The sequence below is a fragment of the Manis pentadactyla genome, chromosome 3 (assembly GCF_030020395.1).
Source record: "Manis pentadactyla isolate mManPen7 chromosome 3, mManPen7.hap1, whole genome shotgun sequence".
NCBI classification, from domain to species: Eukaryota; Metazoa; Chordata; class Mammalia; order Pholidota; family Manidae; genus Manis; species Manis pentadactyla.
Window position 1 is genome coordinate 84,990,337 of NC_080021.1, and position 20,862 is coordinate 85,011,198.

The window sequence follows — 20,862 nt, forward strand, 5'->3', positions numbered from 1 at the left end:
AGCAGCACATGATGGGGTGACTATCTGACTGAAATTCAGGGATTGGTGAGGCTGGAATGCCCAGCAGTTCAGAATGCCAGAGAAGAGGGTGGGCAGTAGAAAAGGCTGATGGTAGGGAGTTAGGTAGGAGTCAGATTACCAAAGCCTTCCTTATATGTAATTTTGCATGCCTGGGCATACATGTGTTTTAGGGTGCTTCGTGTTGTATTTACAGCTGAGACAGGTCATGAGGGCAACCGAATAAATGGGAGGAGACATATTATAAGGCATTAATGCAAAATAAAGGTGATACAGGCCTGAAATGAGATGTTTCTGGAAATATATTTAGGATATAAAATTACCAGGGCTCATCATAAAATTAAGGTCCCTGGAAAACTAACTCTGCTCATTACTTTGTAAAAGGTATCAGATAAGAAGAGCAATGGTCCCCATGAACTGTTCTAAGTTGCTTATATTTAAATCTGTAGTTTTTCTATCTCACATCTTCCAATGCAGCAGGAACTTGTGTAGATGTTTCATTTTAAATGTCCTGCTTTTTAGGTCTGCCCAACTTGTGAGGAAATAGAGCAAACAAGTCAGTTCTACAGGTAACCAATGGGGCTGACAGCTCAATGTCATCACTACTCTCAGATATAACTAAAAATCTTTTGTAAACTACATTGTTAATTCTAAAGGTAAAAAGAAAAAGAAGATAAAACTATAGGGGTAGGAAAAATATTATATAATATTTTAGTAGATACCTGAGCCTATGACTAATAAAGGGCACTGAATTAACTGGTGCATAAAGTTAGAATACACATTACATGTGGTTAATAACAGACTGTTATCCTAGCAGTATTAAAATTGGTTTTCTGTATATTAGTTTTAGATGATACAATCCTCAAAATAACCAACACTCCTTGTGAATTATTTATTCATTAAAAAATTGTAAGACAAGTTGCAGACTATGTGTACATATCGGAGGTGGCACTGTGTAGTAAATTCCCAATAATTCCTATTACTCCTGGGAAAGCCAACTCTAAATTACATAAAGTCATAGAAAATACAAGTAATATTTAAATTTTTGGCTTTGGAAGGTGCTCTTTTAGTTACACTTAATGTAGCTGTAACTAATACTTGTGAATTCAGGGCTATAAAAATAAAGCTAGGAGACTATGTTTGGTCTGAGTAGGCAATCTTTAGCTATCTACCTAGTTTCCCAAACAGTCCCTAAACTCTAAACACAATCCTGCTACACACTCTTTAGTATATTCTCAATACTGGCCTAGAAGTTATTCTTTCTCCTAATTCTCTGTTATTTAGATATTGTTTTGGGAGAGAAAGAATGCCAATTCTTGCTAAAAGGTATTCTGTTTGCTTGTAGGTTGCATACAAAGAGTAACCACAAAGATTTTGTCATAAAATGATTTTTGAAAAATCAAAACTACATGAAGCCATGCAGAGGTGATCAGGGGTTGAATTCCCCGTGCTTTTCTTCTTACCTTCTGTGCTCTCTCTGTCCTCTGGAAGCTGTGATTCACATAGGTCAGAGTTTATAATCCTCTAACGGAAACACAGCTCCAATTTAATCTTTCCTTTATCTCTGTGGGTCATCTGTCCAAATTCTGTGGATGCTGACTGATTTTTGTTCATTGACAGTGACACAAATGGACACTTACCTTCAGTTTTCAGATCCCCAGAAGTCTGACTGGACGCATCACTGACAGTGATGCTAGGAGAGTCTGAACCTGGAAAATCGGAAAACAAGGTTTCCATGTGTTAGTCTGTAAGTAATGATACAAACTTGTCTAACTCATGCAACGTATTTATCAGAGAAGCACTCCCACATCCTCCCCTCCCCACTGAGACACACTGCTCCCTCACCGCTTACATGGGCATTTTTCATGTCCTGTACTGCCATTCAAGTAGGCAAGCCTAATTAACCACTGTCCCTCATTTTTTCTACTTTTATGTTTTCTACTATCACTTACTTTGACTTGCTCATCAATCTCTATTACCTATTCTATATTCTCTAGAGCTTTGTTTATCAGGAATTAAGATTCTTCAAGGTATGAATTTTGTTCTTATTAATGAAATTTATGGGTAACCACATATTTTACATTTAAACATGCATAAAAGGTACTGGGTGCTCTTGAGACATAGATTTCAAAAAAGCTTCAGTGAATGGCATCACTTTAATTATAGTATGTGCTAGTATTTTCAGAATTCACTTGTTAAACCTGGAATGAACACAGTCAATTTATGTGAGAAAAGATAGCCTTCAGTGACCTGTTTCCACGTTAAAAGAGGGCAAGTCAAGGCCAGAGTGCCATGAGATAGGAAATTAATAACAACACTTTCTTTTTCTTGAGACAAAATCATCAGATTTAAACTTTTTTAAAGAAGTGAGCAAAAAAAAGAAATTTGGATGGAAACTTTGAAGCCCTTCCATCACAAGGACTGCTAAAAGTTTGATCCATGAGCCCCACCTGGGTTAAAGTGGTGGTTGTGAAGCATCACCTGGGAGTCCCTGGAATCCCAAGATCCATCTGCTCATGGGGTCCAAGAGGTCCAAGTATTTTTGCTATAAAGCTCAATGTTACTTGCCATTTCCATTCTCATTCTGTTTACAAGCACATAGTGTAATGTTCCAGAGATATGGTATGTGAAACATCAGAGCTCTAATGGCTAATGTGATGCATGATCATGTACATTTGTATTAAAAAATTTTCAGTTTTAACTTCTAATGTGATGACTATCAATAGATAGAACCCATTTAACTAAAAGTTCCTGGGAATTCTCAGTAATTTTTAATAATACAGAGGAGTCCTAAGACCAAAACATTTCAGAATTACTGTTTTAAAAATCTACCAAATATTTATTAGGGTATAAATACTTTGTCCATTTTTAATAATCAAAGACTTCTCTCTCTCACACACACACACACACACACACACATACACACAGTCTGCTAATTGGAACATCTGGGTGGCTTAATATCATTAGTGTTAAGATGTGATAAAAACAATTGACATGTAAGCAAGAAGTTTTACTCTAGTTACATGAAGGATAGAATTCAAATAAGCTTTCTAAAACACTGGAAAACTCTCAGAGTCTAATAATTAACCTCTGGGAATTCCCTAAGATAGGGATTTTAAACTGGGAATGTCAGGGTATCAAAACATAAAAGTAGAAACTTCTGAATTAAAGGTTTTATTTTAAAAATCTCCTTTTCAAATGGTTATAAGCCTTTTTTTTCAAACATGGATACCAACAATAACATCTGCCATATTTATGTACAGCCCTTTAATTAAACTTAAAAAAAAGAAACAATTAGGAATAAGAACACTGTGAGCATTTCAAATATTTTAGTATACTTCTTTTCAGAGTTAAACGTGTATTACAAACTTTACCTGCTCCGGATGTTTGTGTTGCCTTCTCTGCTACTCTTTTATAGCCGACAGAGTCTTTTGCTTCTGTGGCAGGCTGAATGGGTTTTGAAACAAGGTGAATAATAAATAACTTACATTTCATACAATCTGTGGTTACTAAATCAAGATAAAAATATGTAAATTTTACCTCGATGTGATATTTTTCATCCGAACCTAGAAAGCAAAAGGGATATGTAATCAGTGCTACATTAACAAGAAAGCCAACTATATATTCATGGCAGATATAGTGCTAAGCTAAATCCTCATGCTTGGCTATGAAAATTATTACATTAGGATTTGCTGCTTTGTGATATTTGAGTGTTTAGGACAGCAACAAGACAGAAATATGAATCCAGTGTAAATGCTGAAGAAAAGCATAGGACTATATAGGTTTAACAAAACATGCAGTTAAGATTTCAAAAGTAAGACTATGTTTCAGAAGAGTATAACTAACACAGAAAAATGCACATATGTGAAAGTGAACATGCTGACTGATGGAAATAAAAGTGATCGTTAGTCAGAGGAACATATCATGACCCTGAGGGGATAAATGTGAAAAGCTGATGGCAGAATGCAATGACGTGTCTTTAATGAAATACAGCAGAATCATTTGTAGGCTTATGCTACAAGCATTTGTAAATTTCCTCCGTTTGTTCTGAAATTCAGGAAGTACAGAGTTGGGATGGAAATTCAGGGATTGGATGTCTTTCTCATCAGAGAGAGTGTTATGAATGGATCAGGTTGGATATACAGGTTGTAGTGTAATAGTTTAAAAAATACTCTCTTTTTTTTAAATACCTGTGTGGCCTACTGATATGCCTACATTTCTTGAATCCTCTAGTTTAGTCATCTTTAAATTTCTTGATCCGCTCATGTGAGAAGGTATATCAAAAACACTTCTAAGAGATAATGTATAATGTATAATGAGCTCTCAATACTGAAATATGGCTACTGAAAAGGCAGAAAGAAATTTAATTGCCACTGAATTATTAGATATCAAAAATCTTTTATATTTCAAAATCAGTGTAACATTTGCTAAAAATCACAATTTTAGTATTTAGAGAACGAACTCCCTCGTTTCTCATTTCCCAAATTAGTTTGGCTTGGTGTACCATGATGGCCCTTAAAGAATTTTTGTGAAGCAACTAACTTACCAAAAAAATTATTAAAAAAAAATGACAGCCAGTGCTTCTCTTTCAAATTACTTAAATAACCTGATTAAAAAATGGGCAGAGGATCTGAACAGACGCTTCTCCGAAGAAGAAATTCAGATGGCCAACAGGCACATGAAAAGATGCTACACACCGCTAATTATCAGGGAAATGCAAATTAAAACCACAGTGAGATATCACCTCACGCCAGTTAGGATGGCCCACATCAAAAAGACAAGGAACAACAAATGCTGGCGAGGATGCGGAGAAAGGGGAACCCTCCTATACTTCTGGTGGGAATGTAAATTCGTTCAACCATTGTGGAACGCAGTATGGAGGTTCCTCAAAAAACTAAAAATAGAAATATCATTTGACCCAGGGATTCCACTCCTAGGAATTTACCCAAAGAAAACGAGTTTTTGGATTCAAAAACACATATGCACCCCTATGTTTTTCGCAACACTATTTACAATAGGCAAGATACAGAAGCAACCTAAGTGTCCATCAGTAGGTGAATGGATAAAGAAGATGTGGTACTTATACACAATGGAATGCTACTCAGCCATAAGAAGAGAACAGATCCTAACCATTTGCAACAACATAGATGGAGCAAGAGGGAATTATTCTCAGTGAAAGAAGCCAGGCGGAGAAAGACAAGTTCCAACTGATTTCACTCATTTGTGGAGTGTAACAATGAAGCAAAACTGAAGGAACAAAACAGCAGCAGGCTCACAGACTCCAAGAAAGGACTAGTAGTTACCAAAGGGGAGGGGTGGGTAGGAGTGGAGAGGGAGAAGGGGATCGAGGAGTATTATGATTAGCAGATATGGTGTGTGTGGCATCACGGGGGAAACAGTACAGCACAGAGAAGACTAGCAACTCTGTGGCATCTTACTACACTGATGGACAGTGACTTCAATGCGGTATTGGGGGAAACTTGACAATATGCGTGAATGTAGTAACCACATTGTTTTTCATGTGAAACCTTCAGAAGAGTGTATATCAATGATAACTTAACAAAAAAAGGGGGCGCATGTGGAGAGGGGAGGGTAAGGATTCAAACTGCTATGTAAAGTACTCCCTTACTGTGGCTGTCTTTCCTCCCCAGATGAATAGGTGTCTCTTTCTTTGGGCCTACCTTAGTGCTTTAAAGATTTTTCTTGTATGTCTTTACCATACAAGCTGTGAATTATCATCTACGTGTTTATCCCCTTTTGCTCTGAAACTAGGCGACAGTCTCGTAAATCATCTTTGTAAAAATAGTCTTTATTTACTTTACTCAATTGTTATTTATTGAGTTCCAGCTAAATACTTTAAAGGTTTAAAGAAGACCGTGGACAACAGGAATCAGGAATGGGTTTTTAGAGACAATGCCTGTGCTGATTAAACAGTGAGGTTAGCCAGAACCAAACGGGGAGTGGGCAGGAATGCGGAGAGCATGCAGGACCATTGCAAGACAGGCAGAGCAGCACATGATGGGGTGACTATTTGGCTGAAATACAGGGATTGGTGAGGCTGGCATGCCCAGCAGTTCAGAATGCCAGAGAAGAGGGTGGGCAGTAGAAAAGGCTGACGGTAGGGAGTTAGGTAGGAGTCAGATTACCAAAGCCTTCCTTATGTAATTTTGGATGCCTGGACATAAATGTGTTTTAGGGTGCTTCATTGTTGTTATTTATAGCTGAGATAGGTCACTCTAAGTATTGAAGGGAGGGATGAACATGGGTGGGAGGGCAAGCGAATAAACGGAAGCAGACATATTATAAAGCAGTAATGTAAAATAAAGGTGATACAGGCCTGCACTGAGAAGATTCTGAAAATATATTTAGGATATAAAATTTCCAGGGCTCATCATAAAATTAAGGTCCCTGGAAAACTAACTCTGCTCATTACTTTGTAAAAGGTATCAGCTAAGAAGAGCAATGGTCCACATGAACTGTTCTAAGTTGCTTATATTTAATTCTGTAGTTATTCCATCTCACATCTTCCAGTGCACAGGAACTTGTGTAGGTGTTTTGTTTTAAATGTCCTGCTTTTTGGGTCTGCCCAACTTGTGAGGAAATAGAGCAAACAAGTCAGTTGTACAGGTAAACAACTGGGCTTACAGCTCAATGTCATCACTACTCTAGGATATAACTGAAAATCTTCTATATACTACATTGCTAATTCTAAAGGTAAAAAGAAAAAGAAGATAAAACTATAGGGGTAGGAAAAATATTATATAATATTTTAGTAGATACCTGAGCCTATGACTGATAAAGGACACTGAATTAACTGGTGCATAAAGTTAGAATACACATTACATGTGGTTAATCAGTAGACACATTACATGTGGTTAATAACAGACTGGTTGTCCTAGCAGTATTAAAATTGGTTTTCTGTATATTAGTTTTAAATGATACAATCCTCAAAACAACACTCCTTGTGAATTATTTATTCATTAAAAAATTGTAAGACAAGTTGCAGACTATGTGTACATATTGGAGGCGGCACTGTGTAGTAAATTCCCAATAATTCCCATTACTCCTGGGAAAGCCAACTCTAAATTACATAAAGTCATAGAAAATACAAGTAATATTTAAATTTTTGGCTTTGGAAGGTGCTCTTTTAGTTACACTTAATGTAGCTGTAACTAATACTTGTGAATTCAGGGCTATAAAAATAAAGCCAGGAGACTACGTTTGGTCTGAGTAGGCAATCTTTCGCTATCTACCTAGTTTCCCAAACAGTCCCTAAACTCTAAACACAATCCTGCTACACACTCTTAAGTATGTTCTCAATACTAGCCTAGAAGAAATTACCTTTTCTCCTAATTCTCTGTTATTTATATATTGTTTTGGGAGTGAAAGAATGCCAATCCTTGCTCAAAGGTATTCTGCTTGTAGGTTGCATACAAAGAGTAACCACAAAGATTTTGTCACAAAATGATTTTTGAAAAATCAAACTACATGAAGCCATGCAGAGGTGATCAGGGTTGAATTCCCCATGCTTTTCTTCTTACCTTCTGTGCTCTCTCTGTCCTCTAGAAGCTGTGATTCACAAAGGTCAGAGTTTATAATCCTCTAACAGAAACACAGCTCCAGTATTAATCTTTCCTTTATCTCTGTGGGTCATCTGTCCAAATTCTGTGTATGCTGACTGATTTTTGTTCATTGACAGTGACACAAATGGACACTTACCTTCAGTTTTCAGATTCCCAGGTGTTTGACTGGACACATCACTGACAGTGATACCAGGAGAGTCCGAACCTGAAAAATCGGAAAACAAGGTTTCCATGTGTTAGTCTGTAAGTAATGATACAAATTTGGCTAACTTATGCAACGTGTTTATCAGAGAAGCACTCCCACATCCTCCTTTCCCCACTGAGACACACTGCTCCCTCACCGCTTACATGGGCATTTTACATGCCCTATACAGCCATTCACATATGTAAGCCTACCTAATTAACTAACCCCGTCTGCGCACAGTTGTCCAGCACAAGCCACTAGCGGTCGCCATTCTCCTAGGAGAGGAAGGCCACATACCAGCAAGAAGGGACGTTCTCGCAGCCACCACATGTTCCAGTTCCCCACAACTACCTCTATTGCCATAAAAAGGCAGAAGAATTTGATACAGACCAGACCAACCCAGACATCCTCCCCTGAGAAGGAATCTGGGGAGATAGACCTAACCAATCTCCCTGTAAAACAATTCAAAACAAAGGTTATAACCATCCTGATGGAGCTGCAGTGAAATATGCAAGAGCTAACAGATGATGTCTGGAAGGAGATTACAGAAATGAAACAATCTCTGGAAGTATTTATAAGCGCAGTTGAAAAGATGCAAGAGGCCATTGATGGAATAGAAACCAGAGAACAGGAATGCATAGAAGCTGACGCAAAGAAAGATAAAAGGATCTCCAGGAACGAAACTATATTAAGAGAACCCTGTGACCAATCCAAAAGGAACAATATCCACATTATAGGGGTACCAGAAGAAGTGAGAGAAAAAGGGATGGAAAGTGTTTTGAAGAAATAATTCCTGAAAACTTACCCAAACTGGGGGAGAAAATAATTGTTCAGAGCACAGAAGTACACAGAACTTCCAACAGAAGGGACCCAAGAAGGACAACACCAAGACACATAATAATTAAAATGGCAAAGATCAAGGACAAGGAAAGAGTTTTAAAAGCAGCTAGAGAGAGGAAAAAGGTCACGTACAAAGGAAAACCCATCAGGTTAACATCAGACTTCTCAACAGAAACCTTACAGGCCAGAAGAGAATGGCACGATATATTTAATGCAATGAGACAGAAGGGCCTTGAAGCAAGGATACTGTATCCAGCAATATTTTCATTTAAATATGAGGGAGGAATTTAAAAATTCCCAAACAAGCAAAAGTTTAGGGAATTTGCTTCACACAACCCACCTCTAAAGGGTATTTTAGAGGGACTGCTCTAGATGGAAGCACTCCTAAGGCTAAACAGATGTCACCAGAGAAAATAAAATCACAGCTAAGAAAGCAGAACTATCAAATATTAACTGAAGGCAAAAAATGAAATCAACTACCCCCAAAAGCAGTCAAAAGAAACAAGAAAGAGCACACAAATAAACCACCTAAAGTACAAAGAATGGAGGAGGAGGAATAAGAAGGGAGAGAAATAAAGAATCATCAGACTGTGTTTATAATAGCTCAATAAGTGAGTGAAGTTAGACAGTAAGATAGTAAAGAACCTAACCATGAACCTTTGGTAACCACGAACCTAAAGCCTACAATAGCAGTAAGTATATATCTTTCAATAATCACCCTACATGCAAATGGACTGAATGCACCAATCAAAAGACACAGAGTAATAGAATGGATAAAAAGGCAAGACCCATCTATATGTTGCGTACAAGACACTCACCTCAAACCCAAACACATGCACAGACTAAAAGTCAAGGGATGGAAAAAGATATTTCATGCAAACAACACAGAGAAAAAAGCAGGTGTTGCAATACTAGTATCAGAAAAAATAGACTTCAAAACACAGAAAGTCACAAGAGATAAAGAAGGACATTATATAATGATAAATGGGTCATTCCAACAAGAGGACATAACCATTATAAATATATATGCACCCAATACAGGAGCACCAACATATGTGAAACAAATATAGAATTAAAGGAGGAAATAGAATGCAATGCATTTATTTTAGGAGACTTCAACACACCACTGACTCCAAAGGACAGATCTACCAGGGAGAAAGTAAGTAAGGACACAGAGGCACTGAACAACACACTAGAACAGATGGACCGAATAGACATCTATAGAACTCTACACCGAAAAAGGACAGGATACACATTCTTCTCAAGTGCACATGGAACATTCTCCAAAATAGACCATATACTAGGCCACAAAAAAAGCCTGAGTAAATTAAAAAAGATTGAAATTCTACCAACCAACTTCTCAGACCCAAAGGTATAAAACTAGAAATAAATTGTACAAAGAAAGCAAAAAGGCTCATAAACACATGGAGGCTTAACAACATGCTCCTAAATAACCAATGGACCAATGACCAAACCAAAATCCAGATCAAGCAATATATGGAAAGAAATGACAACAACACAAAGCCCCAACTTCTGTGGGATGCAGTAAAAGCAGTTTTAAGAGGAAATTTTATAGCAACCCAGGCATATTTAAAGAAGGAAGAACAATCCCAAATGAATAGTCTAAAGACACAATTATCAAAATTGGAAAAAGAGGAACACATGAGACCTAAACTCAGCAGAAGGAGGGACATAGTAAAGATCAGAGAAGAAATAAATAAAATTGAGAAGAATAAAAAAATAGAAAAAAGCAATGAAACAAAGAGCTGGTTCTTTGAGAAAATAAACAAAATAGATACACCTCTAGCCGGACTTATTAAGAGAAAAAGAGAATCAACACACATCAACAGAATCAGAAACGAGAAAGGAAAAATCACGACGGACCCCACAGAAATACAAAGAATTATTAGAGAATACTATGAAAATCTATGAGCTAACAAGCTGGAAAACCTAGGAGAAATGGACAACTTCTTAGAGAAACACATCCTTCCAAGAATGACCAAGAAAGAAACACCAAATCTAAACAAACCAATTAGCAGCAAAGAAATTGAAGTGGTAATAAAAAAACTACCGAGGAACAAAACCCCCAGCCCAGGTTGATTTACCTCGGAATTTTATCAGACATACAGAGAAGACATAATACCCATTCTCCTTAAAGTTTTCCAGAAAATAGAAGAGGGAATACTCCCAAACTCATTCTATGAAGCCAACATCACCCTAATACCAAAACCAGGCAAAGACCCCACCAAAAAAGAAAATTACAGACCAATATCCCTGATGAACGTAAATGCAAAAATACTCAACAAAATATTTGCAAACCGAATTAAAAAATACATCAAAAGGATCATACACGATGACCAAGTGGGATTCATCCCAGGGATGCAAGGATGGTACAACATCTAAAAATCCATCAACATTATCCACCACATAAATAAAAAGAAAGACAAAAACCACATGATCATCTCCATAGATGCTGCAAAAGCATTCGACAGAATTCAACATCCATTCATGATAAAAACTCTCAGCAAAATGGGTATAGATGGCAAGTACCTCAACATAATAAAGGCCATATATGATAAGTCCACAGCCAACATCATACTGAACAGCGAGAAGCTGAAAGCTTTTCCTCTGAGATCGGGAACAAGACAGGGATGCCCACTCTCCCCACTGTTATCCAACATAGTACTGGAGGTCCTAGCCACAGCAATTAGACAGAACAACGAAATACAACCAATCCAAATTGGTAAAGAAGAACTTAAGCTGTCACTATTTGTAGATGACATGATACTGTACATAGAAAACCCTAAAGACTCCACTCCAAAACTACTAGAACTGATACCGGAATACAGCAAAGTTGCAGGATACAAAATTAACACACAGAAATCTGTAGCTTTCCTATACACTAACAATGAACTAATAGAAAGAGAAATCAGGAAAACAATTCCATTCACAATAGCATCAAAAATAATATGAAATACCTAGGAACAAACCTAACCAAAGATGTGAAAGACCTATTCCCTGAAATCTATAAGACACTCTAAAGAGAAATGAAAGAGGACACTAGCAAACGGAAACTCATCCCATGCTCTTGGCTAGGAAGAATCAATATCGTCAAAATGGCCACACTGCCCCAAGAAATATAGAGATTTGATGCAATCCCAATCAAATTACCAACAACATTCTTCTATGAACTGGAAAAAAATTGTTCGAAAATTCATACGGAAACACCAAAGACCCCGAATAGCCAAAGCAATCTTGAGAAGGAAGAATGAAGTGGGGGGCGTCTCGCTTCCCAACTTCAAGCTCTACTACAAAGCCACAGTAATCAAGATAATTTGGTACTGGCAGAAGAACAGAGCCACAGACCAGTGGAACAGAATAGAGACTCCAGACATTAACCCAAACATACATGGTCAATTAATATATGACAAAGGAACCATGGACATACAATGGGGAAATGGCAGTCTCTTCAAAAAATGGTGCTGGCAAAACTGGACAACTAGATGTAAGAGAACGAAACTGGTCACTGTCTAATCCCATACACACAAGTAAATTCAAAATGGATCGAAGACCTGAATGTAAGTCATGAAATCATAAAACCCCCAGAAAAAACATAGGCAAAAATCTCTTGGACGTAAACATGAGCAACTTCTTCATGAACATATCTCCCCAGGGAAGGGAAACAAAAGCAAAAATGAATAAGTGGGACTATATCAAGCTGAAAAGCTTCTGTAGAGCAAAGGACACCGTCAATAGAACAAAAAGGTACCCTACAGTATGGGAAAATATATTCATAAATGACAGATCCGATAAAGGGTTTACATCCAAAGTATATAAAAAGCTCATGCACCTCAACAAACCAAAAGCAAATAATCCAATTAACAAATGGTCGTAGGAGCTGAATAGACAGTTCTCCAAGGAGGAAATTCAGATGGCCAACAGAAACATGAAAAGATGCTTCACATCGCTAGTCATCAGAGAAATGCGAATTAAAACCACAATAAGATATCACCTCACACCAGTAAGGATCGCCACCATCCAAAAGACAAACAACAACAAATGTTGGCGAAGTTGTGGAGAAAGGTGAACCCTTCTCCTACGCTGCTGGTGGGAATGTAAATTAGTACAACCATTGTAAAAAGCAGTATGGGGGTTCCTCAAAAAGCTCAAAATAGACATACCATTTGACCCAGGAATTCCACTTCTAGGAATTTACCCTAAGAATGCAGCACTCCAGTTTGAAAAAGACAGATGCACCCCTATGTTGATTGCAGCACTACTTACAATAGCCAAGTAATTGAAGCAACCTAAATGTCCATCAGTAGATGAATGGATAAGGAAGACGTGGTACAAAATGGAGTATTATTCAGCCATAAGAAGAAAACAAATCCTACCATTTGGAATAACATGGATGGAGCTAGTGCATATTATTCCCAGTGAAATAAGCCAGGTGGAGAAAGACAAGTATCAAATGATTTCACTCATATGTGGAGTATAAGAACAAAGAAAAACTGAAGGAACAAAACAGCAGCAGAATCACAGAACCCAAGTATGGACTAATAGTTACCAAAGGGAAAGGGATTAGGAAGGATGTGTGGGAAGGGAGGGATAAGTGTGGGGATAAAGAAAGGGGGCCTTACGATTAGCAAGTATAATGTAGGGCGGGCATGGGGAGGACTGTGCAACACAGTGAAGACAAGTAGTGATTCTATAGCATCTTACTATGCTCGTGGAATGACTCTAATGGGGTATGGGGGCGTGTCTTGGTGAAGGGGGGAGCCTAGTAAACATAATGCTCTTCATGTAATTGTAGATGAATGATAACAAAAAATTATAAGAGAAGTTGATAAACTGTGTATATATCGGAGGCAGCACTGTGTAGTCAATTCCCAATATTTCCCATTACTCCTGGTAGAGCCAACTCTAAATTACATAAAGTCATACAAAATACAAGGAATATTTGAATTTTTGGCTTTGCAAGGTGCTCTTTTAGTTACACTTAATGTAGCTGTAACTAATACTCGTGAATTCAGGGATACAAAAATAAAACTAAGAGACTAAGTTTGGTCTGAGTAGACAATCTTTGGCCATCTACCTAGTTTCCCAAACAATCTCTAAACTCTAAACACAATCCTGCTACACACTCTTAAGTATATTCTCAATACTAGCCTAGAAGAAATTACTCTCTCTCCTAATTCCCATTTTACATGCCCTGTACTGCTATCCACGTAGGTAAGCCTAATTAACTAACCACGGTCCCTCATTTTTTCTACTTTTATATTTTCTACTATCACTTTGACTTGCTCATCAATCTCTATTACCTATTCTATATTCTATAGAGCTTAATGAGGAATTACGATTCTTCAAGGTATGAATTTTATTATTAATGAAATTTATGGGTAACCACTTATTTTACATTTAAACATGCATAATGGTTATTGGGTGCTGTAGAGACATAGGTTTCAAAAACGTTGTCAGTGAATGGCATCACTTTAATTACAGTATGCACCAGGATTTCAGAATTTACTTGTTAAACCTGGAATAAGCACAGTCAGTTTATGTGAGAAAAGACAGCCTTGAGTGACCTGTTTCCAAGTTAAAAGAGGGCAAGTTTACTCCGGAGTATAGAGTGGCATGAGTTAGGAAATGAATATATAACAAAATTATTTTCTTCAAGACAAAATCATCAGATTTAAACTCTAAATTTTAAGCAAGTGAGCAAAAAAAAGAAATTTGGATGGAAACTTTGAAGCCCTTCCATCACAAGGACTGGTAAAAGTTTCATCCATGAGCCCGGCCTGGCTTAAAGTGGTGGTTGTGAAGCATCACCTGGGAGTCCCTGGAGTCCCAAGATCCATCTGCTCATGGGGTCCAAGAGGTCCAAGTATTTTTGCTATAAAGCTCAATGTTACTTGCCATTTCCATTCTCATTCTCTTTACAAGCATACAGTGTAATGTTCCAGAGATATGGTATGTGATAACATCAGAGCTCTAATAGCTAACGCAATGTATGATCATGTACATTTGTATTTAAAATGTTTCAGTTTTAACTTCTAATGTCATGACTATCAATAGATACAACCCATTTAACTAAAAGTTTCTAGGAATTCTCAGTAATTTTTCATAATACAGAGGAATCTAAGACCAAAACATTTCAGAATTACTGTTTTAAAATTCCACCAATATTTATTAAGGTATAATTACTTTTCCCATTTTTAATAATCAAAGACCTCTCTCCCTCTCTCTCTGTCTCTGTCACAAATGGCCAACAATGGAAGTTGAATAAATTGAGCACCCGGACTGTGTTCATTTCAGTACCGTTGGGTGAACACCTCAAGATGGGCTGATACAAGTCCAAAGAAACAAAAACTTCCTTTGGCTGTGTCACCTTCTGTGTTTTCCTTCACAGTGTCCTTTATATGAAGGGTCATCAAGCTGTGGCCCACAGGCCAAATCCAATCTGCCATCTGGCTTCGAAACAGTCGTCTGGGAGCAGTCATGCTTATTATTCAGTTATGTCTTGTCTACGACTGCTTTCAAACTATTATGGCCCCACTTAGCAGATGTGACAGCACCTGGTCTCTCTCATTCTGGTTTGACTTAATGAGGTGTGAAGCTGGTAACAGGCCATGTTGGTGTAACAGTATGTAAAATAAGCTGTGTTTCTCAATGAGGCATGGCTTTTCTGACTCCTGTACTTCCAGCAGGAGTCTTCATGAGCCTGTCTCAGCAGTACTGCTGCACACCAGCGAAGTTCTGAATGTCTGCCATTTATGTATGGTTCTTCCAGGAAGGTATTGCTGTGTTCCCAGTCTTAAAGACAGTTATTTTTATTAGTGAGATAAATCAGTATGTAATAAGAAACATTCATGTACTAAACGTAATTCAGTTGTTGTAAAATATTCTATTTTTATTTATCATTTTTTACCTTATTTTCTACTTCATTATGACAAGTTTAATTTGTTACAATGTGATTATAGAGGAAAGATACAACATTTAACTTAAAAATCTTTTATGTACACAAAGATATATGGGATTTTAGGGGTCATGACTAAATGAATTCCTTTTCAGACAATTGAAATAAACACCATCTCAAATTTTAAGTTACCTACATTAGCTTTAAAAATAATTCTGAATATTGAACTATTAAGAAAGAAATTAAGAAAGAAAAAGTATACATGTAAGTTATACACTGGTCTTCTTCATTGGTCTTTCAAAACTCCCTTATTCTAACTTTATCTATGGTAGACCACCAAGGGCAATTCACTATCTCAACTCTTACCTGGAGAAGAGTTTCGATTATTTTGAGAAGAATTTTTAATTCCCTTGTCCACTTTGTACATATCAATTAGTTGCCAAATGCTATGTGTAAAGAAAGGTTACAAATAATATTACTACTTTATACTGATTTGAAAAACATTTACCAAATAACATTCCTAAGAGTATTTTGGATAATAACAGGTAATACAAAGCCTTAATTAGCCCATACACTCCAAATTTCTAAGTATTACAAACGTTTTATTAAGCAAATAACTAAATATGACAAGCAGTAAGATAGTAAGGTGGACCAGTCATGAACTGAGGGCATTATAGCTCAGTAAATGAGTCAGAGTTAGCGTGCCATAACGGACGGATGTGTCTTGAACTCAGAAGGCCTAGCTAGCTCTGTAACCAACAGCTATTTGTTATTGGATAAGCTGCTTCTCTTCAATTCAATGTCCTGCTCTAGAAATTAGGGATCTTGCTCTAGAAAGTAGGGATCTTGCCACCTCATTTTACAAAGTGGTTGCAAGGGTTTAATGAGCTACTATACCCCTAAAATGCTCAGAGGAACACTCAAGGAATGGAATGATTGCTCTTCAACTTGAAACTATTTTGGAATACCAAATAAAACCCAGTGGGTTTTCACATGTTCTAACAAGTTAGCTGCCGTGTTCAGAAGATGTTATTATTTTGGTTAACTGTTCTTCCTTTGTGGTAATTTAGGGGATAAGTAGCTTATAAATATACTACCTCTAAGTTCGATGACAGCATTGTCCCCTATCATTGTAGCTAATCACACCGAGGGCACAAAACAATAGAAGTCAAAACCTGTCGCCGACTGCTACTTTTTCCTCTCCATCTACTCAAACTCTGAACTAGCAGGTCTTTATCTGAATGATGTTTCATCTCCATGTCATCTCCAGTTGACTTGAAAGACTTACCCCTACTCTTGTACATGTGGATTCTGATGAGACATGGATGGGGCTTAGCTCTCCTAAGGCCAAGTAACCTACTTGAGATTCAGAGATTCCTGTTGAGTGGCTGGCTTTCTTGTGAGGAAGAATCTGAAAGTATTTTGAAACCTGAACTCCACTCAAGGCACTTTGGAAATTTTCATTATTATGGAAAACAGACCACTTAAGGGGCGAACCTTAATTATGGAATCTCAGGCAAACTGGTCCCACTATTTAGGTCAGGGCAATATGGGGTGTTCCATGACCTAAGAAACCTGCTACCCTGTGGGTACAGAACATCCTAGGAGAAGGCAAGTCTAATCTCTTCCTGCAGCCTTATCTGAACCTCTCTGCTAATATCTGCAGCTAATGGTCCCACCTAATATCAGCAAACAGCACAGACAATATCCTCAAAGGGTGACTCATTGTGAGGGTCTCAGGCTAGGATGCAGGCTCTCCATAAGGCTTTTGAGGGTGTGCAGAAAAGTGTGTTGCTGAAGCTAGCAGGCCCAGCTGCCAGAACAGGGAGCTCATGCTCTGGAATAGTGGCTGAACATACAAGCATATGTATGTGAACTGAGAAAAGATCTGGCTTTTCTAGTCTAGTGTGGATCACCATAAAGACAGGAATCTAGAAAGGCAAGGACATTCTGGGAGCAAAGGTCAATCAGGACTGCCTGCAGGGCCATTTCAGTAGCAATGCTGCAGCAGTACAAGCAGTGGAAACAACAGAACATAGAGTGTCCTTTTCTCCCCTCTCCAAGTGACTTATGAAAGAGCACTGTCTCTTTGGTCTTAGGGAAACCCTTGGGTTCTTGGAAAATTCAGGGGGGAGAGTGTAGGGGTAGTCCCCAGGGAAAAAACCCAGGATTTTCTGCTATCCTGAACATGTCCAGATAACATTAGAAAAATCAGAGATGTGACATTATTTGTGCCCCATGTATAGCAGATATACATAGAATTAAATGGATAATGTTATGTCTTAAAAGTCCTGTGATAAAGAACTGGGCACCATTGCTACTAGTCTAGCTTTTTGCTGGGTTTCTGGCTGATTATGTGCACTATGTGTAGTGCCATTCCAAAACTGACTGAAACAAACTATGAAATCACCTGTTACATACTGAGTAACAGTTATTTTAAACATTAGTTCAGCGGTAGCTGGCATTTTAATGTAAATACTTACGTATTCAAACCTCTCTTACGAGCATAATTTTTGGCAGTCCATCCAAGGGTATCTTCTGAAAGGACATCAATATCTTGCCGAAGAAGCAGCCTGGCTATAACTGTTGATCCATTATCTATAGCAAGCATGAGTGTTGTTCTAAAATGACAGAGAAATAACTTCACCCTTAGGAACTTTGTTACTTAAATAGCTAACTTAATACACTTTACCAAGTTAAAATCTTGCCTGTCTATGTAGAACTGACCATTCACATAGTCAAGGGTTCATCTTTGTAAATTACCTCCAAGACTAAAAGGAAGGGACAAAAAGGAAGCCTTTTGTCCCACTTGGCTGTTATGTAGTAGAAGTTGCTACTTTAAAGTCCTCTGGTGGACAAGAAACTATAGTGATGTCACTTTTCTGAAATAGGTGAAGATTTAAATGAAGAATACCCCATTTCTTCCTTAGTCCGGTATATTATACTTGAAAAAGACAGAAGACTGATACATTAAAGCTATTTGCAGGCTTATAACAATAGTAGTAATAATGGTAATACTCATAGTTGCAGTTAAGATGCTAAGTATGTGCTAGGCCCTAAACTAAATGATGTATCTGTAATCTTACTTATACACAACCACCCTTGAAGAATATATTATAATCCTTTTTTATATCAAACATACTGGTGCTGATAAGTAATGTTCCCAAGGTCACACGTAACAAGCAGGAAAGTGAGGTATCACACCCAGTCTTGTGAGAACCTAAAGCCCACCTCTTTTCTTTTTATCACCCACCTGTGACTTGTCTTCAGTAAATGGAAAGTTTGTTCAACTAAAGCTATCTTTCTTCCTTCTACCATACCAATGAAAAACAAAAAATCAAAATATACTAGAAGTGAAAAAGGATAAAAACTGATGAGCCCATAGTATCTGGTAATAGTCATTAACAGTCACTTAGGAATAACCTAGTAACATCATTATTCTTTAAAGAAAGCAACTTAAAGCAAAGACACATCCAAAAGACAAAGATCAATTCCTTTTTATGCTCAACAAGCATCTTTTAGGAAAAAAATGTATGTAAAGTAGAGGTAAAAAAAAATATTATAAAAGCATTAAGAAGTCCAAAATTGTGTCCTTAAAAAGCCTGTATTTTATAAAAACCAATATGAAACCCACCCTTTAGCTAATCTAAAAATCATGAGCAAAAAACGTCAGACTGCAAATGTCATCAGCTAATATTGTAAAAGACCCCTGCTGTATAGAATGTTGCCTAGTCAGAATCATTGCTTTTTTACTAATGATGCATTGATATTTTCCACTATGTAATTATCAATTATTCCTACACTTAATCTTCTGATGTGTTTATCATGACGCTAGAGAAACATAAGGCTAAGAAAACAATACTGTACCTTTTTTTCTTATCAACAGCATGTACATTTGCTCCTTTAGTTAACAAATACTTTGTCATTTCATGCTTTCCTTGCCTTATAGCAAGCAAAAGTGGTGTGAAGCCTTCCTGTAAAAGAGCAAAAACAATTTATAATTTACAAAATCATATATTTCTAAACTGAATAAAAAACTTATGAAAGATCCTCTGCCCTTAAACATATAATATAGAAGGAAAATAAAAAGTGGCCCCTTCCTTCTCAGCCCTCAGTTTTCACCTGCTGCTCCTTCTCTGGGAATGCCCTTCCTCTACACCTCTTCCACAGACTACCTGCAAAGGCATTCTCCACAAGTCACTTCAAACACTGAATTCTTCCAGAAAGTCTTTGCTTCCCATCACAGTATTGAACATGGTGTGCTGCACTTGCCTTACTGCTTCCCATCTAAACCAAGAGTTTCTTGAGGGCAGGGGCTATTTCTTAATCTCTCTGTATCTCCAAGCTTTAAGATGTAGTAGGAAGTGCTTTAAGTATTTTTACTGAGTTAACCGAAGTGAGTCTCTCTGGGGTACTGTTTCTTACAACAATTATTCCAAAGAATATGTACTTTACCAAAAGTTAATGACTATGCCACAGTGAGGATTCCATGTTCTATATTTGAGAAATATTTTAAAGCTTTGCTTTATATGTCTAGTACTAAAGAAATCTGTTTAACTTTGCTTACTCCCTATCTGCCCAATACGTCCTTGTTGCAAACATTAACATTTGAGGAATTAAGTGTTTCAGGGATAGTTCTGACAGCTTTCCAGTAAAAATGAAGGTTTTTCCCATGTGTACAAAATTGCTTGATTTTTCTATCAATGGTGTCAGGTTCCAAGATGTCAATGTCAGGCACTACTGCTTCGAATGGGTCACTGGAAAATGGGCTCTGAATTAAAAGAGACAGGCTTCTAATGAAAGGATTGCTTATAACCAAATGGTCCATGGGTTTTGTCCTATAAGAAGATAGTTTTGTTGTACCTTTGCTGTTAGTAAGCTCAATATGAAATTTTATTCCCAATTGTAATGATAACCCTGGGCCCACTAAAAAATCTTTTTATTTAGGTTTCCATTTTAATTGCCACTTAAAATTGTATTCCATGCAAAATATGAATCAAATAAAAATATAATGGCTTATCAATAAAACTTCTAATACTGATCTATATGGATTATTTGTAGCATAATGGAAGTTAACTGAATCACTTGCATTTTTAAGGAACAATGCTGAGGGGAAAGATATAATATTGTCTACACTAAACAGATAACGTAACTGACTGTAACCATGATCAACCGCATTAGGTTTTAGACATTCCAGTGGGGATAGGATTACCAATAATACATGTAAAAAAAAGTTATTTTAAAAACCACTTATAGAAAAGATGGTGGCATAAGAGGTGAGAGAGAGAACTCCTAAAATGACATATAATATGAAAATATAA

At 37.2% G+C, this 20,862-nt stretch overlaps 1 protein-coding gene across 1 annotated transcript in view; it reads right to left on the reverse strand.

Moving 5' to 3' along the window:
* LOC118929216 (ankyrin repeat domain-containing protein 62-like) overlaps nucleotides 1-20,862 on the reverse strand; it is a 79,140-nt gene that overhangs the window by 26,397 nt on the left and 31,881 nt on the right. Inside the window, exons 3-9 of the mRNA XM_057498085.1 lie at nucleotides 19,409-19,515; nucleotides 18,025-18,162; nucleotides 15,908-15,987; nucleotides 7,738-7,806; nucleotides 3,559-3,584; nucleotides 3,393-3,465; nucleotides 1,659-1,727 (exon numbers count right to left, since the gene is read on the reverse strand). Coding sequence (XP_057354068.1) covers nucleotides 1,659-1,727; nucleotides 3,393-3,465; nucleotides 3,559-3,584; nucleotides 7,738-7,806; nucleotides 15,908-15,987; nucleotides 18,025-18,162; nucleotides 19,409-19,515 — 562 coding nt within the window. The remainder of the gene's footprint in view (nucleotides 1-1,658; nucleotides 1,728-3,392; nucleotides 3,466-3,558; nucleotides 3,585-7,737; nucleotides 7,807-15,907; nucleotides 15,988-18,024; nucleotides 18,163-19,408; nucleotides 19,516-20,862) is intronic.